This window comes from Oryctolagus cuniculus, chromosome 4 (genome assembly GCF_051225735.1).
Source record: "Oryctolagus cuniculus isolate XC-2025 breed Fujian yellow rabbit chromosome 4, ASM5122573v1, whole genome shotgun sequence".
NCBI classification, from domain to species: domain Eukaryota; kingdom Metazoa; phylum Chordata; class Mammalia; order Lagomorpha; family Leporidae; genus Oryctolagus; species Oryctolagus cuniculus.
Genome location: NC_142870.1, coordinates 12403878 through 12426933, shown reverse-complemented (window position 1 = coordinate 12426933; position 23056 = coordinate 12403878). Strand labels below are relative to the sequence as shown.

Here is a 23056-nt window from a genome sequence, read left to right as displayed (position 1 = left end):
TTCAGCGTGCACATCTGGGCCCCACCCTTCTCCCCAGCTGCTGGGAGATTTTAGAACCTCCTGGGTCTGCTTCTTCATCCACATAACTGGTGTGTGTGTGTGTGTGTGTGTGTGTGTGTGTGTCACAGGGTCACTGGGAACATTAAATCAGGTAGCATCCAAGTGCTGAGAGCCGTGCACAGCATCCCATCAGCTGTTAGCCCACGAGCGAGCTTTGCATGGTCTCCCCAACTCCCTCCTTCTCTGCTCCCTGTTCATCATCCCCTGGCTCCTCCCAGTGTGTTTTACAATCAGTTCCAAACTGCACTCCCTGCCTCTGTCTAAGTTTCTCCCCAGGGCGTCCTGTCCCTGCACCCCAAGGATGCTGGGGCCTGGCCATTTTTTCAGGCTCCCTTGTGGCTTGCTGAAGAAACCCCAGACGGCCTCGTCTTGGGTTACTCCTCCCCCTCATTCACCGTGGCTGGCCTGGCCCCCAGCCTTGCAGCCCCCAGCCCGCCCCCTGCAGGTGCTCCTGGCCCACGTGCTTTAGTGTTCATGCATTCCTTTCCCGCCTAGTTCATGCTTTTTCTTCCCCAACCAAATCTGTGTCCTCCCCTCCGGCCCCCGGGGACCCCAGCACCTTCAGTCTGGACCTCCCCCTGCTGCCACTCAGTCACTGTTTCCCGCTATTCGACAGCAGGGCTCCTACACGGTTGTGCCTCTGCAGCTCCCAGGCACACACGGAGACGCATGGCACAGCGTCTCATCTGCCACAGTGTCTTAGTCCACTTTTCTGTCGCCAGAACAAAATAGCTCACAACTAGGTGATTTCTGAAGAATAGAAATGTATTTGGCTCACAGTTTGGGGGCTCGGGAATGGAATCTGCCCGAGATCTGGTGGAGGCCTCCTGCAGCCCAGAGAGGTGGAGCAGGTGCACTGGCCAGGTCACCTCCTCTTCTTACAAAGCTGCTAATGCCATCGCCCTCACGACCTCAGCTAATCCCAGTATCCTACCATGGGCTCCACCTCCCAATACCGTTGACTTATGAATTTGGGAACTCAGTTTCCAACACATGAACTTTGGGAGATAATTGAAACCATAGGAAGAGGTGTTTAAGTAAAATTTACTAATTATGACGGCTTTGTGTCGGGATGTGGTGAAACACGTCCCGCTGTTTCTATTATTAGCCCATTTCCTTCATTCATTGGTTATTGTTCGGGATTCCATACTGGGCCAGGCAGCGGGATTTAGATGGCAAGCAAGATAGAAATAGTTCCTGGTGGAGTTTACGTTCATGTAGGGAAACTGGATTCTCAAAATAAACCAAGAAAATATTCCCAAGAGTAATGAGATCATAAAGGAAGCTGGAACCTTTCTTCGGTGCTCTGCACCTTTTGCCTGTCCTGCGGAACCTGCGGCATGATTTGCAGGGCCCAGGGCCAAAGGAAAATGCAGGGTCCCTCGTTCAAACGATCTCAGAAGTTCAAGGTGGCCCCGCAGAGCGCTGCACCCTTCTGGTACGGCCTGGAAGCGGGCTCTGCCCCTGCGTGCGTCCCCTGAGGACAGGCAGAGGAACGGTGTCTCTTTGATCTGGCATACCGAGAGGGCGGCGAGCTGCGCGGTGGCCCGGTGTGGACTGTGCGCCAGGTTCTTATTGGTATCTCCTGCCTTTCAGACTGCTTGTCTCACTCAGCTTTACCCGTATTGTCCAGAAGGTGCTACGGGAAGCAGAGATGCAAAATCCTTGTCAACAACCACCATTTCGGAAGCCCCTGTCTGCCAGGAGTGAAAAAATACCTCACTGTCACCTACGCCTGTGGTAAGAGCCAGCCCCCACCCCGACCCCCATGGAAGACCCTGCCTCCCCGGATGGCAGTGGTCGCAGCCACAAAAGCCGTTGAGTCAGCCAGAGACCCCGGAGCCCTGTCTGCCCCCTCGCCCCAGCTCTGTCCTTTATTCTTGTTTACGACGCTCACATCAGATAAGCACTAGAATCTTCCTTGGTCAAAATGAGGCTTAACACAGCTCTTGGTGATCAGATTGGCAGCAGGTGGAGTGGGCGGGGACAGAACAAGCAAATGAGGACAAAACCGATGTCGCTGGGAACGGGGGTTGTCACTGGTGGAGGCTCTGAAATGTATCCGTGTGTCATGCCAGTTCACGGAGGTATCGTGCGGCCCCCACTTAGCCTCCCAGAAGTGCCCTGGGGCCCTCCGTGACTAGCTCGCTACACTGCCAACAGCTGTCTTATCTACACACTCACAGCGCTGCGTCAGCACACCAAATGCTCACCCCCCAGACGAGGAAAACCGAAACACGCCAGCGTTCTTTTTCCATGGTGTCTTTAAATAATCAAGTGAGACGCCTGCTTTGTTTGGATTCCAATTTCCTGGAGTTCCGGCGGTTCCTTGTTGGGTACCACGGACTTCCGGTTTGCAATCCTGTCTTGCCTGCTTTTTTTTTTTTTTTTTTAAATACAAACACGAGAGGCGAGGGAAAGCAGAGAGCACTTGCCGCCTTTGCCCTTGAAAACACCATTCTCCCCGCCAAATATCTCTTGCTGTTTTTGGGTGGGGGTAACAGAGTTATTTAAACATAATTTATGACTCATTTAAATATAATTTATAGGCCAGGTATTTCACCTGTTAAAAACCTACAAGTCAGGGCTGGCATCTTGGTCCAGATCCTTGAGCCCCTGCACCCATATGGGAGACCCAGAAGAAGCTCCTGGCTCCTGGCTCCTGGCAGGATTGGCGCAGCTCTGGCCATTGTGGCCATCTGGCCAGCAGATGGAAGACCTCTCTCTCTCTGCCTTTGCCTCTCTGTAACTCTGCCTTTCCAATAAATAGATAAATCTTAAAGAAAAAAAACAAACTCTACAAGTCAGTGATTGTTAGGGTATTTGCAGAAGTCATCATGATTGCAACTCATCATAATCAATTTAAGAACATTGTCATCACCCCCAGATGGTGCCCTGTACTCCTTAGCTGTCACCCCCGACACACACCCCGGGCAGCCACCTGTCCACTTCCTGTCTGTGGCTCTGCCACCCCTGGGGGGAGCCACACAGTCTGCGGTCTTTTGTACCTGGCTTCTTGACTGGTCCGTGCCTCCACGTTTGGTGCACCATTAGTGATAATGAATTTCTAAGTGAACCTGTCTTTCTGAGGACTCTGTGGATGTGAGTGAAGGGCCTGATCTGAGCTGGTTCAAGCCAAGGGCGATGGGCAGCATCATGGCTAGAAGGCCATCTTCAGAAGGCAGAGGAGGAGAGCAGGCCCTCATGCTGGAGTGGACACACACGTCCTCAAGGCCAGGGCCACCATCTCTTGCCTCTGCTTCTCCCTCCCCCTCTCCCCTCCCCCTCCTCCCCTCTCCCCTCCCCCTCCTCCCCTCCCCCTCCCCCTCCTCTCCTCCCCTCCCCCTCCCCCTCCTCTCCTCCCCTTCCCCTCCCCCTCCCCTCCTCCCCTCTCCCCTCCCCTCCCCCTCTCCCTCTCCCCTCCTCCCCTCCCCCTCTCCCTCTCCCTCTCTCTCTTGCCCCCAACTGCAGGCGGCCTTCCTCCAGCCTGAGCTGTGTGGGCCAGGGCATCCTAACAGCCCTGAGCCGTGAAGACGTGCACTCTCACCAGGCTAATTCCAAGTTCTTAGCAGGGGCCCAGTTCCCTGGCTGGGCTGGGGTTAGGTGGTGTGCTCCTTCCGTCAGCCCTGGCCAGAGACTGTGGGATGTGGTGACTGCCGGGAGAGGCCCGGGGGGGTCCCTCCAGCTGAGGCCGGGCGTCCTTGAATGCAAAGGCCCACGCGTGCTCCAGCACCGCTCCCTCCCGGCTTTGCCGTTCTCCCTGGCAGCCTTGCTCTGCCACTCCAGCTGGCGTCTGGCCCCGCGGGTGGGACGAGCTAGACCTCATCAGGCAGACCCTGCGAGGAGACCCAGGCCACCTGTCTCTGAAATTACCTGGGTGGGCCAAGCTGGTGAGGCGGGGGGCGGGTAGGGGGTGTGGGGAGCAAGTATTTGCATGCAAGGGTGGTGCTGGTGCTCACTGGCCACGAACCACTGCTCTGTGGGCCACTGTTCTTGGGCCACAAAGGGGCGGGCAGTGCCGTTGCCGTCATTCGTGGCATTCATGTTAATTGGGCACAAGCACCAAGCCAGCCGTGGCGGTGGGTGGGGGCTGGGGAGACTGTGGTTGGATGGAGTCCTGTGTTACGGGGCCGTGAAGGGGGCCTCACCATGGCACGGGAGACGCGTGAGACTTGACGGCCGTGCGGGCGTCGGTGAAGTGGACGTGGGGAGGACGGGGCAGACAGAGCACAAAGGTTGGGAGCTGAGCCCCCGAGCAGCAGGGAGCTTGGAAGAGGGCAGCTAAGGCTTGGCAGGTGCCAGAGGGCCGAGGGCAGCCCGTGATGGGTTTTCACAATGGACACAAGCCATCTGCACTTCAGGAAGGCGTCTCCACCCTGTCCCACAGGGCTCGCTGCTCCTGCCTCTGAGAAGTTCTCCCGCAGGGCCGGCCGAGGGCTGGCTCGGGGTTTCTGGATGGAAGGAATGATTTGGGTTGTGGGGCCTTTAGCATTTCCAGTTTTTTTCCAAATTTTTATTTCTTGTTATTTTCATTTTATTTAAAAGAGAAAGAGCTCTTCCATCGGCTGGTTCTCTTCCCTTCAATAGCCAGGGCCGGGCAAGGCTGAAGCCCGGAGCTGAGCACTGGATCTGGGTCTCCTACATGGGTGGCAGGGACCCAGGCACTTGAGCCAGCATCACCTGCTGCCTCCCGGGGTGCACACGAGCAGGAAGCTGGAATGGGAGCAGAGCTGGGGCTCGAACCCAGGCATTCCATGTGGGATGCAGGCGCTTGCCCCAGCCTGTACGCCTGACTGATGGCAGAGCGTGGGGCGCGTGGCCATGCACGGGGTGTGAATACGAACCACGCTGGTCTTCATCTAGAATGTGATGCAGAGTGAGGACCCCGCTCTCTCTACTTTTCCTTCCAAACCTTACAATGAGCTAAGCTGCTTAGAAATTTTGGATTTGAGGCTTTCCTCTGCCCCGGGCCAGCTTCCTCTCCCCCACCGCCCCCTGGAGGGAAGGCCCCTCCTTGTATCTGTAGCCCAGAGGCCTGGGCAGTGTCCCTGTGCTGACAGTTTCTGGGGTGTACACCCCTCCTCCTCCCGTGGTCAGGAGCAGGTGGGGTGGGCGGGGCAGGCACTGGCGTTGGGCACCTGCAGGGGAGGGGACACCGAGAGCAGAGATGGCCTCCGTCCCTACTGTAGTGAGGAAGGGTTTGGACACAGACTGGCCTGCGGCAGTGTGCTTCTTAAAGTCTGCCCTGACTCAGGCTTGACACGGGAGGTGCGTTAGGCCAATAAAGAAAGGTGAGGGCTGCGCCCACATTTAGTAAGCCGCTAAGGTCTTGTAATCACCTCTGCTTTCAGACGGACTCAGCGGCACTGCCTGCGCGGGAGTCGCTTGGTCATCTTTAGGATCCTTTGAAATCCTCTCTGTTCCATTCCCAGGGACTGACCGCCCCACGCAGTGCAGCACCAGGGCCAGGGCCAGGGCCAGGGCTGGGCTGGGGCACGAGCCACGCCAGGAGGGGGAACCTCGTAAGCAGTGCATCCTGGAGCCCCCACTCTCCCACCTGCAAGTGAGGGAACGAGCCTCCTTGTCACTGGGCCGTGAGGAGGTCTATGTAAGGTGCTGCAAGTCGGAGAGACAGACGGAGTGGGCTCCCGTCTGCGGGTTCACCCACCCCTCGCATGCCTGCAACAGCCTCTGTTGCGAGCCAAGGGCTCAGTCCAGGTCTCCCACGTGAGTGACGGGGACCCCGCTCCCTGCACCATCACGGCTACCTCGGGGTGTCCGTGTGATAGCAGGAAGCTGGAATAGAATATAGACCTGGGACTCGAACCCAGGCACGCCAACGTGGGATGCAGGCGTCCCAAGTGGTGTTTTAACCACTGCACCCAAGATATCCTGGGTTCCAGATCTGTGTATTAGCAACTCTCTGAAGAGTGATTTGCTAGCGTTTTCACAAATGTCTCCACGGTGGAGAGGGGCGTTTAGAGACGATGACAAACCCCATCCAGGTTCTCCACCCCATCCCCATGCGGAGCCAGTTTGCAACTTGGAGCAAGGATCTGACGGGATTGTTGACACTTGATATTTAACAAGTCCTCAAAGAGGCCGGCGCCGCGGCTCACTAGGCTAATCCTCCGCCTGTGGCGCCCGCACACCAGGTTCTAGTCCCGGTCGGGGCGCCAGATTCTGTCCCGGTTGCTCCTCTTCCAGTCCAGCTCTCTGCTGTGGCCCCGGAAGGCAGTGGAGGATGGCCCAAGTGCTTGGGTCCTGCACCTGCATGGGAGACTAGGAGGAAGTACCTGGCTCCTGGCTTCGGATCGGCGTAGCACGCCGGCCATAGCAGCCATTTGAGGGGTGAACCAACAGAAGGAAGACCTTTCTCCTCTCTGTCTCTCTCTCACTGTCTAACTCTGCCTGTCAAAAAAAAAAAAAAAAAAGTCCTCAAAGAGGTCTAGCGTGGTGGCCTTGTGGGTTAAGTCACCGGCTGCTACACGACATCCCATATGGGCGCCAGTTATGTCCCCAGCTGCTCCACTTCTGATCCAGCTCCTTGCTAATGAGCCTGGGAAAGCAGCAGAAGATGGCCCAAGTGCTTAGGCCACTGCCACACACAGGGGAGACCTGGATGGAGTTCCAGGTTCCTGTCTTTGGCCTGGCCGTTGTGGCCATTTGGAGAAGGAATCAGTGGGTAGCTCTGATTGTCCCTCTTTCTCTTACTCTGCCTGTCAAATAAATAAATAAATATAAATCCTTCTTTAAAAATTGTAAAAATGAATAAATAAAAAGTCCTCAGAGTGTCCCCACTGGCCAAGCCATGAGCAGGTTTCCTGCCGTGGCCCGTGTCCTACACAGGCAGTTCCGTGTTTTGAGCGCCTGACTACTCCGCCAAGCTCACCCAGCACTGCGCTTGGCAGCTCCACTGTGCAGTTCCGATTCTCTCTCCAACTGCACACAGCTTCCGGCCTCTGCAGGCAGCCCAGACCCACCTCCCGCCATATTTTAAGAAGGCACCCAGAGACAGACGGGAGGAAGAGGAGGAGCGACAAGTACCAGACTTCCAGCCATCTAGCAGTCAGCGCCGTCCTCAGGGCCCAGAGATGAGCAAGAGGTCACTAAATCAGAAGCCATCCTGCAGGGGCGTAGCAGCCCAAGTTGCCGCCTGTGACGCCAGCATCCCATGTGGGCGCCAGTTATGTCCCTGACTGCTCCAGCTCTGATCCAGCTCCCTGCTAACGTGCCTGGGAAAACAGCAGAAGATGGCCCAAGTGCTTGGGTCCCTGCACCCACGTGGGAGACTCAGAGGAAGGTCCTGGCTCCTGGCTTCAGCCTGGCTCAGCCCTGGCCCTTGAGGCCATCTGTGGAGTGGACCAGCAGATGGAAGACCTCTCTCTGCCTCCCCCACCCCTCCCCGCTCTGTAACACTGACTTTCAAATAAATAAATAGATCTAAAAAAAAAAGAAAGAAAGAAAGAAAGAGAAAAGCAGGCCTCTTGTAGCAGCACAGCCAAGCTCCCTGGGTGCTGTCATGGTCCCAGGAGACGTGGCGTGCCCCTGGGCCAGCCAGGGCTCCTCCTTGGAGACCCTGGACAGCTTCAGCCACCTGTGCCTCCTTGCTGTGAGCCCAGGAAAGTGACCCTTCCTGGCACAAAAGCGCCAGGGCCTCCTGTCCGTGGAAATGTCACAACTCCTGGGACATCCTCAGAAGAACTGAGTCAGGCACTCTGAGCAAGGCAGCGAGGTTTTTCTGCAGCTGGCCGTGAACCACCCGGTCTTTTCTTATGCAGCAGTGCAGTGGGGCGCGCATGGTTTGCCTTGGCTTTGCTTCTGTTTCCTGTTGCCTTTTCTCCCAGATGTCAGCTGGGCTAAAGAACAAACAGAAACCAGCAGCCTTCTGCCGTGGGGATATCTGATTTCCTCTCCCTTCTGCGGGCCGCGCAGCCAGGCAGCCAGCGGGGCCCTCGGCCTTGGATCTCTCGCTTTGTTCCGTGTTGCAGCTGCTACTGTCACCTGTCCCGATGCCGACACCTGAGGCCGTGCTGTCCCCGCCTCCCCATGTCTCTCACATCCAGCCAGTCACTCTAGCGGAGATCTGAGAATGTTCTTTGGGTGTATTCCGGGAGCAAGGAGACCCAGAGCTGGGGCTGGGAGAGCTGAGCAGGAGCTGGCCGTGGTCATTTTACTCTACTCTGTCCCGAGGGAGCTCGTGTTCCCAGTTACAGGTTAGATATTCACTTTGACATTCACCCACTTTCAGTGAATGTAATTCAGAGGTTTTCAGTACACATAAGAGTTATGCAACCATTGGGGCCGGCGCTGTGGCACAGCGGCTTAACTCCCTGGCCTGAAGCGCCAGCATTCCATATGGGCACCGGTTCGAGTCCCGGCTGCTCCTCTTCCAATCCAACTGTCTGCCTGAGAGTTGGCCTGGGAAAGCAGTAGAAGATGGCCCAAGTCCTTGGGCCCCTGCACCCACATAGGAGACCCGGAAGAAGCTCCTGGCTCCTGGCTTTGGATCGGCGCAGCTCTGGCCGTTGTGGCCAACTGGGGAGTGAACCAGCAGATGGAAGATCTCTCTCTCTCTCTCTCTGTTTGTGCTTCTCTGTAAGTCTGCGTTTCAAATAAATAAATACATCTTTAAAAAAAAAAAAAGACTTAATGCAACCAGCGCCGTGCCCTGATTTTAAAGCATTTCGACAGTCCCCAGAAGTTTCCTTGTGCTAGTTGCGATCCCTTCCCCTTCCAGCCCTGCTCCTGGGACGCAGTCATCTACTTCCCGTCCCTGGATTTGCCTTTTCCGGCTATTTCCTGGGAACAGAATGACGAGGACAGTGGAGGGTTTTGTGGGCATGGCTTTTGTGGGTGTGGCTTCTTTTGGCACATACAGCGGTTCTGAGGTTCATCGCTGCAGTGTAGATGGGCTCTGAGTCTTTCTGTTACTGAGGGGCATTCCATTGGTCCATGGACCGTATCTTGTCTATTTCTCCTATATCTCTAGGCAAAATGAGCCTAGAAGTCTTCTGGAATACTGGATGATCATATGTGATCACGTGCAGTGGGTATATGCGTGTATATCTAACAGGAAGAGTGAGTGATAATATAACAATTTCTCTTTTTTTTTTTAAGATTCATTTATTTATTTGAAAGTCAGAGTTACACAGAGAGAGAAGAAGAGGCATAGAGAGAGAGAGGTGTTCCATCCGATGGTTCACTCCCCAATTGGCCACAATGGCCAGAGCTGCGCCGATCCGAAGCCAGGAGCCAGGAGCTTCTTCCGGGTCTCCCACACGCATGCAGGGGCCCAAGGACTTGGGCCATCTTCTACTGCTTTCCCAGGCCATAGCAGAGAACTGGATCAGAAGTGGAGCAGCCGGGACTCGAACCGGCACCCATATGGGAGGCTGGCACTGCAGGTGACAGCTTTACTTACTATGCCACAGTGCCGGCCCCTATAACAATTTCAAAAAGGGATTTTTAAGCCCTCTCTACATCACACTCAGCAAATATAAAATGTGTGTATGTTCTAAAAATAGACCAAGTGTTTAAAATCGTTCTCTGGTTTCAGTTCCCAAGAGCATACTCTCAGCGATCGACCCAGCCGTCGTCGACCTCAGACCCTCTCTGGAGCAGGAAGATGGTGCGCACGGTAATGTCCATGCCTTACTCCCAGCATTCTCTTTGAGGAAAGGTAAACCCCGCCCCCAATCCCTCCTGCCCAGGACCACAGCCAGGCATTGGTTAGAGGGGCAGGGGATGTCGGGAGGGGGCTCTGAGCTGCTCCTTCTGGTCATGGCTGTGCTGCGGCTGGTAGTTGCCATTGGCGACCACCATTTGGTTTCCCTGCAGTCTCTTTTGCACTTCCCGAAAGAAAAGTCGTTTTGCACAACAGCTCCGATCAGAAGGAAGTCTGGGGCTCCGGGATCACAGGACGAACTCATTGGAAAGATGATTCTGCCGGGCCCCGGGGTGGACCCGCTGCGCCCATGCACGGGCCGTCTCCATCCCTGGTTCTTATTTTTATTTATTTATTTATTTATTTATTTATTTATTTATTTATTTTTGACAAGCAGAGTGGACAGTGAGAGAGAGAAAGTGAGAAAAAGGTCTTCCTTTACCATTGGTTCACCCTCCAATGGCTGCTGCGGCCGGCGCACCACACTGATCCGAAGCCAGGAGCCAGGTGCTTCTCCTGGTCTCCCATGGGGTGCAGGGCCCAAGCACCTGGGCCATCCTCCACTGCACTCCCTGGCCACAGCAGAGAGCTGGCCTGGAAGAGGGGCAACCGGGACAGAATCCGGCGCCCCGACCGGGACTAGAACCTGGTGTGCCGGCGCCGCAAGGCGGAGGATTAGCCTAGTGAGCCGCGGCGCCAGCCCCCTGGTTCTCACTTCCTTACAGCATTTTGCTTTCTGACCAAAGCCAGGAGACCATTCAGACCACTGGGGTTCCTGGCAGAAGCCTCAGAGGCCCAGTGCAGCACATGACGTGTCAAGCTTTGGTGGCAGGAATTTTGTCTTCTGTGACTTTTATTCTGCTTGTTAGGGCTGCCCCCTCTAAGCATAAAAGTGAAAGACAGGCATCCATGGGGGGGGAGGGGAAGTGGCATCAGGGCCCCTCCCCCCATGCCCAAATCCTTGGGTGCTCAAGTCCCTTCCATCACATGGTGTAGCATCCGCGTATGATCCACACACACCTTCCTGTGTGCTTTGACTCATCTCGAATGAGTCACAGAACCTTGCACAAGGCACATGCCCCTGGAACAGCTGTCATACCGAATCGCTTAGGGAATTACGGCAAGGAAACAAGTCTGCCCATGATCCGTGCACACACATCTGAAAAAATGATAGTTCCGCCCCTCGGTTGAGTCCGAGGAGGTAGAACCCAGCCACAGAGAAGGTGATATCTGCTTTGCCTGGATGTTGACTTCCTTAATAGGAAACACACAACAGCCAGCCGCCTGTGAGAAACCACCCGTGCCCAAAGCTTGGAGGCAGCTGCTGTTGACGTTCCTCTACCCTCTCGGCCACCGCGGGCTTTCCCCGTGGCTCCGCCTCTCTCCGTCCCACTTCCCTTTCTCACGAGGCCCCACCCAATCCCGGGAAGAGCCTGGTCCCTAGTGAGGGCCTGCGAGCCCTGTGCTGCCCGTGGCCAGCTCGCGTGGCTCCATGCAAGCACAGCTTCTGGAAGCAGATCTTCCCGCACGTTGCGGTCACCTCCCAAAAAGTAGCCCCCCGCAGCCAGCTCCCTGCATCACCCAGGTGCGTCTGGTCCTTGGTCCGCGGAGCTGACGGCAGCTTGGGTGGGAACCAGGACCTTAGGTGTGAAGCCTCCGGGAGGCACGGTGAGGATGGGACGCACATCTGTCCCCGCTGCACTTTCTAAGCATCTCCAGCCCCCTCTGCATCTCATACTTTCAAGGGCCGCCTCCCACGCGCTCTCGCTAGATTCATCTCCCATGATCCCTTTCAGTGAGTTGTCATGATTCCAGCAGGGCTGGGGTAGGGGCCGCAGGGGTGCTTAGGACAGGCGAGCTGTGAGGAGCTGTGATTGACTGGTCTTGCGTTTCTGACGCGACAGGTGTCACCTTTGACCCCAGTGAGTCGAAGATTCTGCGGAAGGATGGCGTGATTGTCAGCAACTCTCTGGCGGCGTTTGCTTACATCCGGGGTAGGTGAAGGGTCCGAATCCCTGAATGCCGATGGATTTCTTAGAGTCTCCTTAACCTGTGTGCTGCTCCATTACGACGTTCAGATAATGATGGGAAAACGACTGTTTAAAAACAAAAATTATTGCACTTATTTTTTTAAAGATTTTATTTATTTATTTGACAGGCAGGGTTACAGACAGTGAGAGAGAGACGGAGGGAGAGACCTTCCTTCCATTGGTTCACTCCCCTGTTGGCCGCAATGGCCAGAGCTGCGCCGATCTGAAGCCAGGAGCCAGGAGCTTTCTCCAGGTCTCCCATGTGGGTGCAGGGGCCACGCACTTGGGTCATCCTCCACTGCTTTCCCAGGCCAGAGCAGAGAGCTGGACTGGAAGAGGAGCAGCCAGGACTCGAACCGGCCCATATGGGATGCTGGTGCTGCAGGCGGAGCATTAACCTAGTGGACCACAGCGCCGGCCCCTGCACTTATTTGAAAGGCAGAGTTGGGGGGGTGGAGACAGAGAGATCTTCAACTACTCTGGTTCACTCCTCAAATGACCGCAAAGGCCAGGGCTGGGCCAGGCCAAAGCGAGGGGCCTGGAATTCCTTCTAGGTCTTCCGTGTGGGTGGCAGGGGCCCAGGCACTTGGGCCATCTTCTGCTGCTTTCTCGGGAGCATTAGCAGGGAGCCAGATCTGCAGTGGAGCAGCTGGGACTTGGGCCAGTGCCTCTGTGGGATGACGGCAGCACAGTGTCAGCCCCAGAAAAGTGACTTTGAGTTTGACGCGGCAACACAGGCTTCTGAGTCCAGTGCCCAGGCTCAGGTTCGGTGGTAACCAGGCAACCAAACAAGAGAAACTATATCCACAGATGAAGGCACGTGATCTAAGACTTGGGCTCCACGGATATCTTTCCCTCTGGAAAGTGGGAGCCTACGGGGTGCGTTTCCCAGTCTAAAATGTGGAAAGGGAATTGGACGATCGAATTCCACCTGTGCTGGAAAGAAAAAAAGAGCCAAGAGTGCTCAGTCAGCAAAACAGGTGGTGCCCCACGAAGACAGGCCCCTTTCTGATGGACGAGTGCTGGTTCCCATGGTTCCCATGGTTGCCAAGGTTTCCTTGTTCATCTTGCCTGCAAGGACCAGCAAGGCACCGCCCTCCCGACTCAGTGGGGCCCACAGGACAGAGCAAGCTGCAAAAGTGTGGATAGCCTTTCCTCACCATCTGCTCTGCAAATCTCTTTGTTTTTAATATTTTTTATTTTATTTGAAAGGCAGAGATACAGAGACAGAAGGAGAGAGAGACAGAGAGAGATAGAGATCTTCCATCTCCGGTTCACTTCTCAGATGGCTGCAATGGCCAGGGCTGGGCCAGGCTGAAGCCAGGAGTTAGGAGCTTCTTCCTGGTCTCCCACATGGGTGGCAGGGGCCCAAGCACTCAGGCCATCTTCCTTTGCTCTCCCAGGCCATGAGCAGGTGCTGGATCGGAAGTGAAGCAGCCAGAACTCGAACTAGTGCCCATATGGGATGCTGTAGGCAGAGGCTTAGCCTTCTCTGCCACAGCACCCGCCCCGGCCCTGCAGATCTTAAGAGAAACCCTATTCTGGAAATACTGACTGTTAGCATCAGCCATACCTGCCTCAATTTAGGAAGGCGGAAACCTCTGAGACCTCTGGTCAAATATGCGTAGATAGAATGCACCCCAGAACCACTATATAGGCCTGTTGGAGTTAGGGCTATCTGGGGTTTAGGCAGTGGCTTCATGAAGTTCATGGGCAAGTGAAACTAAAAGAGGAGTTCATTTTGGTGCAAAACATGCTTGAACTCCGTGCATGGTATTTTTATAATATGCATTTTCTTTCTCTTTTTTAAGACTTATTTATTTATTTATTTGAAAGAGTTACACAGAGAGAGGAGAGGCAGAGAGAGAGAGGTCTTCCATCCACTGGTTCACTCCCCAATTGGCTGCAATGCTGGAGCTGTGCCAATCCGAAGCCAGGAGCCAGGAGCCTCTTCTGGGTCTCCCACGTGGGTGCAGGGGCCCAAGGACTTGGGCCATCCTCCACTGCTCTCCTAGGCCATAGCAGAGAGCTGGATTGGAAGAGGAGCAGCCGGGACTAGAACCAGCACCCATATGGGACGCCAGTGCTTCAGGCCAGGGCGTTAACCCGCTGCGCCACAGCACCGGACTCCATAATATGCATTTTCCATGAACAATGTGAAGACCCCTCAGGTCTTAGTATGGGAGTATTCGGTCTCATCACTCCTGCAGTCCCATTGCCTTCCCACGCCCATCTTCCTCCCGGGGTTTGTCACCTGGCCAGGGTTTGCTCTGCGAATCTGCACTTTCTTCTCCATCCCCCGACTTGTGTGTCTCGCTATTCCTGATCATTGCCAGGGGGACCAAAGGTGAGGATTTTTGTTGTCAGGTGTATCCTGGTATATCCTCCCATTTTCAAAATCCCCAAAGGGTCTCTTGGAGAAAAGGCATCACGAAAATTTTTCAAAGAGAGAATAAGGAAGGAAGAGGAGCAACAACAGTGTTACTCGCTGAGCGGTGGCCGGGCCGTGGGCTTTAGTGCAGGTGCTCTGTGGGTTCCCCGAACAGCTGACCCCGACTGCCCGGAGGCTGCAGACAGCCGTTTGTCTGCTCGAAGCTCTGCAGGCAGGAAGTCTGTCCTCAAGGCGCCGGCTGATGTGGGTTCCGATGAGGACTGTCTTCCCGTCTTATGGATGGCTCCTTCTCTTCGTGGACTCACGTGGCAGAGAGAGGCAGAGACAGAGAGAGAGAGAGAGACCTCTTCATGTAAAACCAGCAGTCCTCTGGAGACTAAGACTCCAGCCGCGACTGCCTTTACCCTTCATTAGCTCCTGAGAGGCTTGGCTCCAGGTGCAGCCACACTGGTGACCAGTGCTCCCATGCGTGAGCCAGAGAGGTGAGAGAGACTCGGACTCCCACTCTGCACTTCCACAAGCCGAGGGGCGCACGGGCTGAGCCGTTTGCCTGTGGACACCACGGACAGTGGCAGGACGAAGCCCCACACGGAGCCCTGCTCTGGCCTCTGAACAAGAACTTATGCCCCTGAGAACTCTGAGAGCCGGGAACCTCCTGCCTGCGAGGTGTCTAACTCAGCTGCCCTCACCCCTCCATCCTTACCCATGTTCATCACCCCCAGGGACCCTACGGGAGACTCGTTGTCTTACCGTCTGTCCCGTCCCTCCAATGAGACATTAAGTTCCCTAGGACAGACGTTTTTGTATTTTTAACTATAATAGGCTATATTTATTAAAATAGCCAAAGACACAGAAAAGACCGGCAATCATTACAATAGTTATCAAAAATTGAAACTGTGCAAAGAGGAAAACCAAATAACATGATGAAATTTACATAAGAGTCCTAAACAGGAAAACATTAGGGTACTGATTTGAGTAAGCTGTATGTGTCCAGGGATCTGGGTTTCCCAATTTGTTGGCGTACAGCTCTTTGTAGTAATTCCTGATGATTCTTTTTATTTCTGTGTTATCTGTTGTTACCTTTTCTTTTTCATCTCTCATTTTATTAATTTGGGTCTTCTCCCTCCCTCTCTCTCTCTCTCTCTCTCTCTCTTTTGTTAATTGGGCCAATGGTGTATTAATTTTGTTTATTTTTTCAAAAAACCAGCTCTGTTTTGCTGATCTTTTGCGTTGTTCTGGGTGTGGCCAGGGAGCTCTGCTCAGGGCTCCAGGGTGAGGGGAGGAGGACAGGTGTTTCGTCTTATCTGTTGTCACCGCACCGGCCTGTGCTGGGTGCTGATGTGGGGTAGCTGCGTGGTGAGTATTTAGTGAGTGACCGAGTGGTGGATCCTGATCTGTATTATACAGGCTTTCTTATCACCCACTATTTGCTCTTCGTAGAGAATTGCTGGTTTTTTAAGATGTTTGTTTTTTTAAGGGTCTTGCTGGGCTGTTCTTTGGTTTCATTGAGGGACAAGGCACATCTATCTCAACAAACCATGACCAAACCCTAGAACAGGGTCCAAGACAGTGGCTAAAAAAAAATCTCACCCCAAGAAGCTCACAACTGAAATCACCAGAGTGCTGGTGGCGCACCCGCCCCTGGCCTGGCTGTGAACTTCCCAGGTGTGACTGTGTCGCTCTCTGGACGTGGAAAGCTCACAGTGGTTGGCCAGTGGCCAGTGTGGATATCAGGCCAAGCCATGTCAGCGTAAGCAGATGGCGAGCCAACCACAAGTGTGGGAGCCACATGCCATCCTTGTTGCTGGCAAGAGGTGCCTGGCCAACTCGCAGATGCACCACTGGTGCCACTGCAGGGTGTGACCCATGAGCTGGACTTGTGTCCCTGGGGAGGGACCCAAGTAGGAGGCCACTGGCAGGTGCATCTGGAAGTCAGGGGTGTGAGGAGGGCAGGGACCAGCCAAACCAGCTAAATAGTTGCTAACCTGAGAATCCACTGGACACTTCCCCAGGTCTGGCTGTGTGCTTTACGCAATCAGGTACGTGTGAGGACAAGTAGATGAGAAACTGCTGCGGAGGGTCCGTCCTGTGACATTGAAACAGAGGTTGGTGGGAGGGACCTCGGAATGACCCTAGGGAACCGTTTCTCCTGTGACCACCTGAACGATGTGTGAGGCTGTTTGCCCAACAGTGGGACCCCTGAGGGGTGTTTGAATTCACTCTTACATCAGTGAAACAGACCCACGCTGTGAATTCGTTCTAGAATAGAAGGTTCTAGAAGGCAGCTGCACGAAGCCTTGTGCCCTGGCAGGGTGCCGAGGGGCACCTGTTCCAGGGCAGGGGAACTTTTTTTCTGCCAAAGGCCATTTGGATATTTATCTACTTATTTACTAATTTAAATTGTATTCAATTTATTTGAAAGGCAGAATTAGAGAGAGAGGGAGAGAAAGAGACAGAGAGAGGTCTTCTATCTGCTGGTTCACTCCCCAAATGGATTGGGCCAAGCCAAGAGCTTCATCCGGGTCTCCCACATGGCTGGCTGCAGGGGCCCAAGCCCTTGGGCCATCTTCTGTTCTTTCCCAGGCACATGAGCAGAGATCTGGTTGGAAGTGGAGCAGCCGATGGGGCCGGTGCTGTGGCTTGGTGGGCTAAAGCCCTGCTGCAGCACCAGCATCCCATGTGGACGCAGGTTCAAGTCCCGGCTGCTCCATTCCAATCCAGCTTCCTGCTAATGCCCCTAGGAGGGCATTGGAGGATGGCCTAAATCCCTGGGCCTCTACACCCATGACCCAGTGACCTTGTGGGCCTCACCCCTTCGAGTCCCACCTTGAAATGCGGCCTCCCATGTTTTCTTGACCACTGACTGTGTGCATTGACCTCATCTGCACACTCAGACCCCTTTGGTGAACGGATACTTCTGTCGCTGCCCTCACTCCTTGGGCAAGTGTGTGTCTCCAGCCCTTTGGCAAGCCTTGCTGTGGACTTTGGGGGTGCCTGGGGTACTGGGGTCCCAGGTGAGGAAGTAGAGGCAGAGGGACCAGGCTGTAGCATCTCCTGGGCTGGGGAGGCGTCCCTGCTTCCTGTGAAAGGCCCACTGGAAACAGAAGAGCACCTCCCACGTGGGAGAGTTGCAGTCCCCCAGGGAGCACAGCTGGAAATCAGCACAGCCTTGTCACCGCCGCGGTGGTCCTGATGAGTTCCCACGGGCTCCACGACAGGAAGTCACTGTCACAGCCTCAAGGCTGTCAGACCAGGCCCAGGACACCCCCGTGCTTTCTCCTGGGGGACCCCTAGCTGGAGAGGGGCCTTAGAGGCACTGGCCACCGTTCTGAGGCTTCCCAGGGCATAACCGTCGACGAGAAAGTGAAAAGCATTTGCTTCAACCTTTGATGAACCAAGGCTAAATTGAGAACGTCACCAGCAATAACCCACGTGTATGTTCAACCGCATGAAGAATAGCTTTATTTTTCTAGAACTTATAATAGAAAAGGAGTCACAGAAACGCTACTGTTATCCAACTGCTCCTAGACAGCAGATGCAGTGCCCCAGCGTATCGCCAAGGGCTGGGGAGCGAGCCCTGGCCTGCCCAGCTTGGGCCCCAGCCAGCATGGCTTGCCCACCACAGGAAGGGTTGGGCCAGCTCATCTCTAAGGTTGCACCTGACTCCCATTCGGAGATGCTGTGACTTCAAACCAGCCCACCGGGATGAACCCTCATTCCATGGGCTTGCCATGTCCTCCATCTTTGCTCACTGGCTCTCAGTGGATGTGACCCAGGAAGTGACACCGGCAGGAGGCGAACCTGAACCAAGGGGACCTGGAGGTTGTCCTGGCAGAAGCCAGACCTCCACTTCCCTGGAGAAGAGGGAGAGAGGGAAGAAAGGCAACTCATCTACAGGGCCCCCGGCTTACTGCTAGGTGCACTGCCCTCTCTTCGTGCCCTCAGCCATGGGTAACAGCTGCCACGCCCCAGACACTGGGCGCTAGGGACTTGACAGAACAAGTCAGAGAAGGGTGAGCCTGCACCGGGAGGTGGTGACGAGGGGAGGAGCCCCTCGAGAAGTCCTGAGGATCGATGACACGGGGGCCTGGCCTCGGCTGTGTGCAGGGCAGACCCCCAGGCTGCGGGAGGAGCACGCACGACGTGCAATGGTGCCACAGCGCGAGGGCGACCCCCGCGTGGGGGGAGGGGAGGGCCCTGCGAGTGGAGATTGTTGGGAGCTGAACTTGGGGAGTTTGGTCAGGACCTGATCCTTGTCTTAGGAGAGGAGGGACGCCATGCGGAGCCCTCGAGTTGGGCAGCGGCTGTGCATGAGAGAGGCAGGAGAGGACGCCGGGAAGCCGCAGGGTCCGCCCTGCCTTCCAGACGATTCGCTAGGTCAAAGGGCACCTCACCGGAAGTGGGAGTGCGAGCTGCCCTCCACAACACGGGCGCCGTCGCAGGATGATGACCAAGAGCACGCAGGCCTACGCACACTGCCCGGCCGTGAGAGCGGAAGCACAAGGGCAGAAAACCGGAAATGACGCAGCCCCTTGTCTGGAGAAGAGGAAGTAATCGGCGTGGGAAGAAATACCACACGAAGGCGTGACCAGGAAAATGCCAATCAAGGCGACCATCAGCTACAGTCCAGTACCCGTGGGCTTGGAAAAATGACCGAGTCCAGGTGCTGGGAGGCCGTGGAGAGTCACGGGGTTGCCCAGACATCGAAGTCCAAGCTTTGGACACCGCTCCAGCAGGGTTTGCTGAAATGGGACTGGCAGACCCTAAACCCCGCCAGCTGCCTTCCAGGGCGGTACCCGCATGCCCCAGGGACAGGGACAGGGACAGGCACGCCCGTGGCTACGTGTCCCCGGCAGTAGAGCCCTGGTGGCAACCCAGGTGCCGTCAGGATGGAGGATGACTGCACAGCCGTGCAGTATTGAAAACAAAGCCAAATCCCCGACCCCGCATTTAAAGCTCCGCCCTTGAAACATGCTTATAGGAATACGCAATAGAGGCCATAAATGTGTGAGTCGCGAGGCGGGCGGGCAAGGCGTGGAGTTCACTGGTTGCCACCTAGAATGGCAAGGGAGGGGAGCTCAGGTTGTGGTCGAGGTCACCGCGCCCTCCTGGGGAGCTTATTCACAGCACAGGGTTTAAAGGGTAAGAAGCAGGCAGGACGGAGGGACACCTGTTGGCTAATGAATGTGCCTGCCCTACAGACTATGACTAAATCAGCTCCAGTCACCTGAAATCCTTGAAGATGCATACGTTAAAAGGCGTAGCAAGGATTGTGGCAGAACCTGACCTTGAACCCTGCTCTGTGTGGCTGGAGGAGGACCAGGTCCTCCCGCTACAGCAGCGCTGGGAGAGGAGGGAAGGGGTTCGTGAGTGACCGTCGCTCCTCAGAAGCTTGATCGGGATGGAGTCCTCCCTGCCTGCAGCTGGCCCTGCCCCGACCGGGGGTGGCCGGAAAAGGATAGGATGAGAGTCCCCCGCATCGCTGCCCGCGGGGCTCCAGTTTGTTTTCCAAGAAGGAGCCGCGGGTGGCTGCTCTGAAAGCCAGCAGACAGGACAGGATTTGGGGTGGGGTGCGGGCTGCGCTGGGAGGGGACAGGAGGCGATGCAGGGAGGAAGGAGCGTGAGAGTGGAGCAGTGAGGCTTTGGTCTTCAGCTGGAGGAGAGAGCCACCCCCACCCCGGGAGCAGAGCCCCTGTCCTGATCCTCCCGCGGCGTTTCCCGGTGTCAGGACTGGGTTCCGAGGGCCAGTGTCTCTGGATCCCATCTGCCACCATGCCCCCAAATGGACACAGCTCGTCCTCCTCTCAGAAAGGAGGCTTGTCTGTGTTTGATCACATTGTCCAAATGCCACGGGCCCACAGCACGCATCGGGCTCAGAGGCCCAAGTGCCATCTCTGAGTACACAGGTTCGATTCCTGGCTCCGCTCCTGACTCCACTTCCTGCTAAAGCAACTTCCAGGGAGGCAGCCATGATTGCTCAAATAGTTGCAACCCCGCCTCCCATTCAGGAGCCCTGGATGAGTCCCTAGCTCTCAGCTTCTCCCCTGCCCAGCCCCGGCCATTGCAGGCATTTGGGGAGTGTACAGGGGGATGGATGCGCTCTCTCGCTCTCTGTCCTTGTCTCTCCCTCCCTCTCTTGTTTTCTGCCTCTCAAATAAATTCCTTGGCCCTTAGGAAACATGTTGTTGTTATTAGCACCGCAGACACAGCTTACTGCCCTTGTTCCAGCCCAGGTAAGTTTTTAATTAGGACGCCTGTGTCAGGCACAGGCGCTGGCAACACAGAACAGCCTGCTTGAGGCCAGTGGCTCCAGGGATGGCTTCTCTGTGAGCAGAGAAGGCTGGGAGGGCAGGTCTCAAGTGTCAGCAAGAAAAATGTCGCAGCTAGACCTCCCCCATGCGATCAGACAGCACCTGGACACCTTGCCTGCACGTGAGCTCTGGTCTTCCGGTCTGGACCTCGGGGGAGGAGACCAAGAAGAGGTCAGTCCTCAGTGCTCACCTGGGACAAAGGGGCAGGCCACGTGCCTGCATGAGGAGCCGCTCAGCCGAGAAAAGGCCACGGGTGCCCGTGTGTACCCCACAAGATCTGGGTGCTGCTCCTGGCTCTTCCCAAAGAGGTCAACTGACCTTGGGAACGGCTTCCTGTCCAGGCCTCAGCTTGAGCATCTAGAGCAGGGCTCAGCCACCTGCAGCCCCTGAGCCGCCCAGGCCCAGCTCTGTGATCAAGTCTCACTGGGACACAGCCGGGCAGTGCGGCTGACGTGTTGTCTGTGGTTGCTTTTGAGCTAACACAGCAGAGCTGAATATTTGCTACAGATAGGGCGTGCGAAACTTTGGTATCTGCTGTCTGACCTGTCGCTGGGAAAACATGGCAACTCCTGATCTAGATCTCGATCTGGTTAACGGGCCATTATTTCCTGAGCGGAGGCGCTGATGTCCCAGGGGTACACAGCGAAAAAATGGGGACTTAAAAAAAAGTGAAATTGTCCGTTCTATGTGGGGTTAATGTAAGGACTACCCAGCCGTGTGGTACGTGTGTGTTAGCATTATTTTTATTTCTGGTTTTACCATATGGAAAATGCATCTGTGTGCAGAAAAAAACACATCAGAACCTTGATTTCTATTTGCTGTTTCTACCAAAAAAACAAACAAAAAAAAAAAACAAAAAAAAACACAACGGGATGAAGCTGTGCTAGCAGCTATTTCATGAGTCTTTGAGTTCGCGTATCTGCTTCATGCTTCGATTAATTCTTCATTGTCTCCTACTTCTGCTGGCTAGCACCATTGATTGTTTACGGGAGTTAACTCAGTTCATCATAACAGCTCCATCACAGAAAGGTGCTATTAAACCCATTTTACAGGTAAAGAAACCGAGGCACAGAGAGGTCATACCTTGCCCAAAGGCACTTGGCTGGTGAGTGGCAGATCTGGGTTTGAACTCTGATCCTGAGTCCCCCAGCTAGTTGATTTGCCATAGACACGGATCTGTTGACTGTGTTCAATGATTGTGACTGTGACCGGTTAGGAGCGGATGTTCCACAGCCCCTGTCCAGGACTGGCGCTCTCCGTCCTGGGACAGACGCCTGGTCCTTTGAGGAGTCGGATGGGTGAAGGCTGACACTGGGCCAGCGTCTGACCTGCTCTCTTCCTCCCACCCACAGCGCACCCCGAGAGAGCCGCCCTGCTGTTCGTGTCCAGCGTGTGCGTCGGCCTGGTGCTCACCCTGTGCGCCCTGGTCATCCAGCTGTCCTGCGCCAAGGACTTCCGGGAGCTGCGGCTGGGGAGGCAGCACCTGGTGCCGGGCAGTGACAAGGCGGAGGACGACAGCGAGGAGGGCCCCGAGGAGGAGCACTCCTCCGACTCGGATTTCCCGGGGGAGCTGGCGACGTTCTGTAGGACTTCCTATCCCGTCTACAGCTCCATAGAGGCCGCAGAACTGGCCGAGAGGATCGAGCGCAGGGAACAGATCATCCAGGAGATATGGATGAACAGCGGTCTGGACACCTCGCTCCCGAGACACGTGGGCCAGTTCTACTGAGAGTCCTGGGGACGTCGCACATCCTCGGGAGGGGAGGACCCGCCCTGGCTCCGCGTCCGTCCGTGCACTGTGCCTTCTATGAAGGAGAAGCTGGCGTGGCGTCCAGCACGGGGAAGCCAGGGCGTCGCCAAAGGGACACCGCACACTGTTTACAACGCATTCCCAAATAAACCGGAGGGGAGACGTCTTTGCTCTCTGTCTTTATTTGAAGTCGTGCCTGCCCAGCAACAAGTCTACACGGGGTTAGAACCCACGTGCGTGGGGCCCTTACACTGCTGGGTATTGTTCTGGCTCCTTGTCCTGCACTGAGTCATTTTATCTTCACAAGAAACCTCACGACATGGGATGACTGTCCCCAGCGTGTGAGCAGGAAATCTCTGGTACCCACAGACGAATTAGCTGGCGTATTTATTTATTTATTTATTTGAGAGGAAGAGTTACAGACAGAGGGAGAGACAGAGAGAGAGGTCTTCCATCCACTGTTCATGCCCCAAATGGGCTGAAGCCAGGAGCTTCTTCTGGGACTCTCATGTGAGCGCAGAGGCCCATGCACTTGGGCCATCTTCCACTGCTTTCCCAGGCACATGAGCAGGGAGCTGGATGGGAAGAGGAGCACGCAGGACACAACACTGTGCCCATATGGGATGCCGCCACTGCGGGTGGAGGTTTAGCCTACGAGTGATTTTAATCACTAATGTTATTTGTTTATTATTTGTTCAGAGAAAGGGGTAAGAATAATTTTTTCACACCTTGCAGCTCCTATGGTCTCTGTTGCAACCACTTAGCTCCACCATGGCAGTCCCCAGGCAACCACAAATGACACATAATGAATGCACAGGCCTGCATGCCAGTATGATCATATTCATG

The 23056-nt window shown here is 55.3% G+C and overlaps 1 protein-coding gene across 10 annotated transcripts in view; it reads left to right on the top strand.

Annotated features, from left to right (window-relative positions):
• The window catches only part of EVA1C (eva-1 homolog C), an 89764-nt gene extending 67388 nt beyond the window's left edge, over window positions 1–22376 (top strand). For 3 of the 10 annotated variants that reach the window (XM_051859497.3, XM_089330586.1, XM_051859491.3), the window contains 4 exons: window positions 1657–1800; window positions 9620–9742; window positions 11632–11721; window positions 21813–22376. In XM_051859497.3, the coding sequence (XP_051715457.3) occupies window positions 1657–1800; window positions 9620–9742; window positions 11632–11721; window positions 21813–22189 (734 nt within the window). In that variant the 3' untranslated portion in view covers window positions 22190–22376. The remainder of the gene's footprint in view (window positions 1–1656; window positions 1801–9619; window positions 9743–11631; window positions 11722–21812) is intronic. The other 7 variants (XM_008267184.5, XM_089330587.1, XM_002716807.6 and 4 more) reach the window with 4 other exon arrangements.
• The last annotated feature ends 680 nt before the right edge of the window (window positions 22377–23056 follow it).